This window comes from Mustela nigripes, unplaced genomic scaffold (genome assembly GCF_022355385.1).
Source record: "Mustela nigripes isolate SB6536 unplaced genomic scaffold, MUSNIG.SB6536 HiC_scaffold_486, whole genome shotgun sequence".
Taxonomy (NCBI): Eukaryota; Metazoa; Chordata; class Mammalia; order Carnivora; family Mustelidae; genus Mustela; species Mustela nigripes.
The window spans coordinates 159-8,385 of record NW_026739893.1 but is presented as its reverse complement, the minus strand read 5'-3'; the positions used below and the strand labels follow the sequence as shown (position 1 = coordinate 8,385).

Genomic DNA, 8,227 nt, shown 5'->3' with positions numbered 1-8,227 from the left:
CCTAAGGTTTTTCTCCTCAAAATTTGGTCAACTGAACAGCAGCTTCTGCATTAGCTGGGAGGTTATCGAGATTCAAAACCAAGTACCCCACTCCAGATTTACTGAATTAGAATCTGTTTCCCCCTTTCCCTCTTGGAACTTGCAGATTTAATTTTCTTTTTACCACCTCTGGTATTTACATTAAAAAATACATTAACTAATGTTTCTGGATGTTATAGCAGGTTAGTTCAGTGTGACATAATCCTGCAAATTAAGAATCTATTCAGTTACAAATAAGTTTTCCTTTTCTGCATCTTTATGATAATGCACTATAAGGCTTAAATTACCACTGAATTTGACAAATTAGAACATATAGGGCTTGAGTTGCTTATAAAGGAGTCAAGAGATGGTTTGGTATATCTCATGGAAAGGGTGATTATTTGATATACTTTATTATAATTAAATTAGGCTAAGGTGACATTTATGTATATGGAACAAAGGAAATGAATGAAATAGTTTTGCAATGTAAGGATAAACTCAGAGTCTCTCTACTCTTATTCTGTATTTGCACATATTAACACTGGTTATATTAAAGGTGAAAGAATGACTTTCAACTCTAGGTTAGAACCTTAGCATAAAACTCTTCTTGTAATGTGATTTGATATAACATGAACTTAGAAGGAGTGTTTCTTGTTCTTACATCACCTGAATAAGAGTTCTTAACATTTCCATAGAAAACACATGTTTTAATGAATCTCCAAGTTCCCATCATTGCTGCAGCCCAAGGAATGTCTATCTTGTGGGATATATTTCAAATTTGTCCTGAGGAATGTTTAGTTCCCTTGTAATTTTGAGGAGTCTGAATATAATATTTGGAACCCATTTTAGTAATGGTTGGGTTTTAAATTATCCCAAGCATAAAACCCAAATGAGGGATTTCCCAAATATTTTTCTTGACCTCTGCTCTTTTTCTCTTTACCCTCTCTCTGATTAAGTTCACATAATGTCATGGCTTTAACCTTTACAGAAATAATTCTCCAAATCTTTTTTTTTTTTTTTTTCATATTCTGGTCTTTTATCTTGAACTTTAGTTAGCCTTCATTAGGCTGTATACTTCTACTTGGATGTCCGGTTGGCAACTCAAGTCCACCATATTCAAAACTGAATGTATACGTTTACAATTTGTATTTGTAACTCTTTGTAACTCTTCCTGAGTTCTCTGTGTTTATAGTAACACTGTAGTTTATCCAAACACCTAATCGAGTATCTTTGGGAATTTCTTGTCTATTTCTATCCCCTTTGTGGGAAGTCCTGAACACATAATTAGTATAATGGACAAAAACAAAACAGTGTCTACCTGGACCTTAACCTAAATGTGAAATTGGGTCCACAGGGACACTCTTCACCACTTTTCCACAGAAATGTATTGAAAAAGTTTTTACAACTCAGAACTATGGCTTCCAGAAGGGTAATCAGTCTGTACTGATGAGATAGTTTCTGTTGAAGTAGCTACGTTAGGGGACACTGTAGTCAGTCTTGGGTGGTGGTGGGGCTCTAGAGTTTTGTGGTGGAGGAATTCTTCCACACAGGAAGTTGCTGAAATCTCTACCAATAGTTCCGAGATTTTTAACCCAAGCCATTGCATCCCTATTGCGTAGCTGAGAGCCAATTTGAATTCCAATGTCAAAATTTCACTGATGGGTCTCCATGCTTCTTTGTAGAGACTGATGATGGCAGTGGCTGTGTTGGAAGGGGACCCAGAGAGAAAGTCCTGGCTGCTGGCACATTCAGTCTTTGTAGAGCTGGGCGATGGTGGTGACTGAGTTTCTGAAGATGTGTTACAGCTTCTGCTGCTTGTGCTCTGGCAGTGTGGTGGCTGCCACCTCCTCCTGAATTTTGGCTCCTACTTGGAGAACCAGTGCTTGGGCTTCTGCTCCTGGTTCAGGGCCTCCCCTTCCTTCTTGTGCTCCTCCATCCCCTATGACCTTTGGCGGCTTACACAATACAGCTGTGACCATATGCTCCTCATGTGGGACCCCCTGCACAGGAGTGCTATCATTGAGCAGCCTTGTCATGACTCCCTGTAGCCACCCAGGCCTCCAGTACACTGCAGCCCCACATTGCTGGGGATGATCCCCACCCCGGGGCTTCCCCGCCTCATGGGCCCTGCTAAAGGTCACCTTGGACCTATGGACCTTCACCACCCTCACCTCCCCAGCAGAGCCATCTATCACACCCGCCATCGTGCTCCTGACCACCAGGCCCACCTGAAAGACTCAAGGTATTGTTTCTTTTTTATTACATTTTTTTGTCTTTGGTTTTTAGAAATTTGACTATTTTGTGTTTTGGTGTGGATTTCTTTGGGTGTAATCCTGTTTGAATCTGTACATTTGAGTCTTTTGCCAAATGTGGGAAATTTTGAAACTTCCCGCAAATTAAACACTCTTTTAGTGCAGTTTCTCTTCTCTTTCCAGGACTGTGGTGACATGAATATTGGATTTTTTTTGTTGTTGTTGTTATAGTGCTATAGGCCTCTTAGATTCTCTTCAGTTTTTTTCCCAGTTACTTTTTTGTTTGCTCTTCAGATTGTGTAATCTTTCTTGTTCTACCTTCTAATTCATTGATTCTGGTCCATTTTGTTGTTGAGTCCATTCACAAAGTTACTAATTGGAGCTAAAATTTCCCTTTTGTTCTTCTTTGTTTCTCTTATTTCTTCACTGACATTTTCTGTTTCTTAGCTGAGACTTTGCATTTTTTAATTTGTTTCAAGTTTGTTCATAATGTTTATTGAAACATCTTTATCATGACTTTCAGGTAAATCTAACATCTCTGACCTCTCAATGTTGGCATCTGTAATTGTCTTTTTTCATTTAATATATAGTCTTCTTGGTTCTTGGTATGACAAATGACTTTTGATTGAAACCTGCCCATTTTCATATTATATTATGAGACTCTGGGTCTTATTTTAATCTTCCTTTTAGTCTGTGGTTTTTTGTTTTGTTTCATTTTGTTTTGTTTTCCCCTAACACTGCCCCAGTGGGAGAAGGGAGGGATTAACTTATTACTGCAGGTTGAATTAGAAATTTATGTTCCCCTCTCAGCCTTTGTTGACATTCAAAGGAGGAAACCCTTCAATACTACTGAATGGAAATGGGAATTCTGGCTCCCCACATATTCTTCACTGATGCTGTGGTGAGGGTGGTCTCACTGATGCTGGGTAATTAGAAGTCCTGACTTTCCACTAGGCCTCCTCTGACGACTTTCGTGCATGCACGCATGTGTGTGTGTGTGTGTGTGTGTGTGTGTGTGTTTTGTTGATAAAGTTTAACATAAACTCATGAGGGTAGACTGGTTCCCACTCTGTCTTTGCTACCATGAGTGTAAGTGGAGCCAGTTTTTTTTTTTTAATTATTATTTTAATTTTTTAGGTTGTCCCTATCCTGATCTTTTGCCTAGATAGAGGTAGCTTTTGTCTGGTCTTTATCAATTTGTCAATTTAATTTTTAAAAATATATGTGCTTATTGAAACTTTTTTTGCCAGCTTCTCCAAATTTGGCATGTAGGATGCAAAAAGTAATCCAGGGAACTGACGCTGAGCCCTCAGTTCTGTTACAAGTGTATCTCTTCCTCTCTACCTTTAAGAAATGTCTTATGTTTGTTTTATATATATAATGTCCAGGGTTTTTAGTTGTGATAAGAGGAAGAATAAGAGAAAATATACCATCGCCACCCTCCCAGGAGCAAGAGTCCTATTTGGTTCTTTTCAAATTTTCTGCTTGTTAAAATATTTTATTTTATAATTTGTTTTAAGAATATTTATCATTGCTCATTGAAACAGTTTTATGTTTACTGCATTAAAATTCTTGTCAAATAATTCTAACATCTGGATTATATATAGAGAGAAAAATATAGAGTAAGAAATTTTTTTCACTAATGAAATTTTTCTGTTCCTGGATCCTAGTAGGATTCTGCAATGCATTTAGTTGTTATTTCTCCTTAGTCTTCCCTGATCTCTATTTTCTCAGTCTTTGCCTTTTTTAAATGACTATAATGATTTTGAAGAGTATAGATAGATAAGTTGAATAATGCCCTTATTTGGGTTTATACGCTGCTTTTTGATTATTAGATTGGGTTGTACATTTTGAAAGAGTAACATAGAGTGAGGCGCCTGCCATGGTCTGTTGGATATCAATATGACTTATCGCTAGTGATGTTAACTTTGGTGAATTGCTTAAGGTGGTGTCTGTCAGGGAGAAAAATACACTGTTTTCCCCCTTTGCATACTCAGTTCTTCGGAATCAAGTCATTAAGTCTAAGGGAGAGGAATTAAGCTCTATGTCCTTGAGAGGAGTTATTCTTGAAATTCTTCTCAAAGGACATTTGTTCTTTCTCTACCATAACATAGAGCCATGGATATTGAATTTAATTTTTGGACATCATACTTAGGCAAAAAGCTAAACTCAGGGGTCCATCGACAGATGACTAGATAAAGAAGATGTGATACACACACATACACTGGAATATTACTCAACCATCAGAAATCTTCCATTGGCAACAACATGGATGGAACTAGAGGGTATTAAGCTAAGCCAAATAAGTTAGTCAGAGAAAGACAAACACCATATGATTTCACTCATATATGGAATTTAAAAAACAAAACAGATGAACACAGGGGATGGGAAGGAAAAATAAAATAAGATGAAAACAGAGAGGCAGGTAAACCATGAGAGAGAGTGAACTCTAGGAAACAAACAAGGTTGCTGAAGGGGAGGGGAGTGAAGGGATGGGGTAACTAGGTGATGGGCCTTAAGGAGGGCACATGATGTAATGAGAACTGGGTGTTATATGCAACTGATGAATCACTAAATTCTACCCCTGAAACTAATAATATACTACTATATGTTAACTAAATTGAATTTAAATAATTTTAAAAAACCACAAATATTCAAGCAAAAAAAAAAGCTAAATTTAGAGGTTACATATTATATGATTTCATTTCTTGTTCTCTAAAGGCATCAACTGTAGAGATGGAGAACAGGTTGGTGGTTGCTGGAAGATAGATGCAGGGGAGGGGGATTGGTGTGACTATAAAGGGGTAGAATAAAGTAATAGAACTTCTGTATCCTAATTGTGATGGTCAGTACATGAATCTATACAAGGGATCAGATTGAATTGATCTATGCACAGTCACACACACACACACACACACACACACACACACACACACCAGAAACACTCAGTACATGTAAAACCACTGAAAACTGAATAGCATCTGCAGTCCTAAAGTCTAGTTATTGTACCGAACTCAGTTTCCCAGTTTTGCTTTTATACTACAGTTGTTGAAGATGTCACTGTGATAGGAATCTGGATGGAGTTCAAGGGAATCCATATATTATTTTTACAATTACCTGTGAATCTATACTCATTTAAGAAAAATTTAGATGCCTTCTCACAAGCACCAGTAGAAATTAATATATATGCTGAAATTCCAAGGTAATATTTTCTTGAAATGGGAGCCTTCTAACACCTATTTTTCTTATAGATTTACTTCTTAATGTTGAAAGCAAAGACATTGAGTCAGAACAGTTTCATGGGATAACGGATTCTTAGTCTATCAAATAACTTCTCATTAAACAATTACCTGCAAACACAATAAAAGTATCCTTTTACTATATGCCTATAAAATATGCATAAACAATGATTATTTGAAGGTTCTCAAAATATTAAAAAGAGCATAATAAATAAACATTACTGTTCAGTTCACAAGTTCTGCTAAAACAAATGTGTTACCTAGAAAGATAATTAGTGACATTTTTTAGATTCTATTTATCTGCATCTTTATAAGGGACAGCAGAGGGTCCTTTCTTGTAAAACCTAGGGAATATATAATCCCTGATGGGAAATTAACATTTACTGTCACAATTAGGGTATAAACTCAGACATTAATTTCTTCCCTGTAGAATATATCATGATAGGAAGATCTTAGGGGAGACCTATACCTAGATTTCTAATGAGGTCCAAAAGAATTATAAGCCTTATGCAAAAGCCTTGTTCTCTATGACATGGTACATCTCATGTTAGCATGTGGTTTCCCTTCAAACTCTCTTAGTAAATTTACAACTAGAAGTTTGATCTACTCCTCAGACCGACTCCTGGAACATTCAGTCTGGGAGATCTATGCTATTGCTCTTTGGCCTATAAATGAAGAAATCCTGTGACTATCTGCTCAGTTTTGATATTATAAAAGTCAGTTCCTCTAGGACAGTGGAGGTGAAACTCACAAAGACTCCGCACTGAGTTCTCACAATGGAAGGAAAGTGGGTTATGCAAATTTCTATTTTTCTCTTACTCTGTTGCTGAAAAATGGTGATAAGTATTTATTTTTAATAACAAGAAACTCAAATATGCAACTCTGACCTCACTGCCTGCATTATTCTCAGCACACCCTTCTGGTGTTGGGATCATTCTCAGTTTGGTAACAGGAGACCTACAGCAGCTTCAAGTGACATGGTCAGAAAATAGGCACATCGGAGGAAGAAAAGTTTTGGGTTTTTTTTCTAGAAATATTTTTTTGCTGAAATATACTATACATATGGAAAGGTTTACATGTTATAGTCAGTATACAGATTGATATATTTCCACAAATGTTACTAATTTAATCAACATTCAAATGTTTCATGCCCTCCTGCAAAGCAAAGGAAACTCATCTACTTTGCTTTGTTCATTATCTTTCCAGCTAGGAGGGAACAAAGGAGGTGAATGTGTAGAAGCACCCAATGTCTAGTTAACTACAAATCTTAGGCTACCAAAGGTCTCTTCAATAAGTGTTATCAGTAATTGACTTCGTGGATTCTTGTAGTAAAGGATTTGGAAACCCTCTGAGACACTTCCTTCTAGGAAGCAAAACATCTGGATGGTTGCTACTCTAGCAGATTTTTCTCTTTTTTGATAGTCATCACGGGGGAACTGACATATGTGGTAGGGTAATGGAAACATGAGTAGGAATTACGAAGTGAAGGGTAGGATGAGTGGGAAGCAGAGATGGGGATAGCTCTCCTCTACCAAAGCTCACCAACAGGTAGCCTTTATCCTCAACTGCTCCATCCCTGTATCTTCTAGTAAAGACGGGAGCAGTTGTTTGTCACGTGCTGCTCATGAAACAAGACAGAGTGGTTTTAATGTTGAAAGGAGTATGTGCTAGTCCACTCTGACCCTGTGGAGTGAAGGAGGACTTATTTGCTGGTCTGAGTCTTCTTCTCATAGTTAAGAGTGTGTAAGGACGGGGGGAAAGCTGGGGTTTCTATTAACGGGACTTTCTTCTGTCCTCACAGATTTCCAAAGAAGACAATATTGGTTAGAAATGACTCCTCAGTGACTGAATTTCTTCTTGCTGGATTAACAGACCGCCCAGAGCTCCAGCAACCCCTCTTTTTCCTGTTTCTGATGATCTACATTGTCACCGTGGTGGGGAACCTTGGCTTGATCATTCTCATTGGTTTCGACTCTCACCTCCACACCCCCATGTACTACTTCCTCTTCAACCTATCCTTCATTGATCTCTGTTACTCTTCTGTTTTCACCCCCAAGATGCTGAAGAACTTTGTATCAAGGGAGAACATCATCTCCTATGTTCGGTGCATGACACAGCTGTTTTTCTTTCTCTTTTTTGTCATCTCGGAATGCTACATGTTGACGTCAATGGCCTATGACCGCTATGTGGCCATCTGTCATCCATTGCTGTATAGGGTCACCATGTCCCATCAGGTCTGTTGCTTGCTAACTGTTGCAGCATACATGATGGGATTTGCTGGAGCCTCTGCCCACACAGGCTGCATGCTTAGACTGACCTTCTGCCATGTCAATATCATCAACCATTACCTGTGTGACATTCTTCCTCTTCTCCAACTCTCTTGCACCAGCACCTATGTCAATGAGGTGGTAGTTCTGATAGTTGTGGGAATTAATATCACAGTACCCAGTTTTACCATCCTGATTTCTTATGTCTTTATCCTCACTAGCATTCTTCATATCAGATCTGCTCAAGGACGATCAAAAGCCTTCAGTACCTGCAGCTCTCACATCATTGCTCTTTCTCTTTTTTTTGGGTCAGCAGCATTCATGTATCTTAAATATTCTCCTGAATCTATGGACCTGGGAAAAATTTCTTCAGTTTTCTATACTAATGTGGTACCCATGCTCAGTCCTCTGATCTACAGTTTGAGGAACAAGGATATCAAGGTTACACTGC

The 8,227-nt window shown here is 38.0% G+C and overlaps 1 protein-coding gene and 1 pseudogene across 1 annotated transcript; one reads left to right on the top strand and one right to left on the bottom strand.

Moving 5' to 3' along the window:
- Positions 1 to 1,417: 1,417 nt before the first annotated feature.
- LOC132008612 (HUWE1-associated protein modifying stress responses 1-like) lies at positions 1,418 to 1,954 on the bottom strand (annotated as a pseudogene).
- A 184-nt stretch (positions 1,955 to 2,138) lies between these two features.
- LOC132008611 (olfactory receptor 8B3-like) lies at positions 2,139 to 8,225 on the top strand (the record flags this gene model as incomplete). Its single annotated transcript, XM_059387225.1, has 2 exons — positions 2,139 to 2,260; positions 7,311 to 8,225. Coding segments are annotated over exons 1-2 (1,037 nt in total), but the record flags the coding sequence as incomplete, so codon positions are not given.
- Between the last annotated feature and the right edge of the window lie 2 nt (positions 8,226 to 8,227).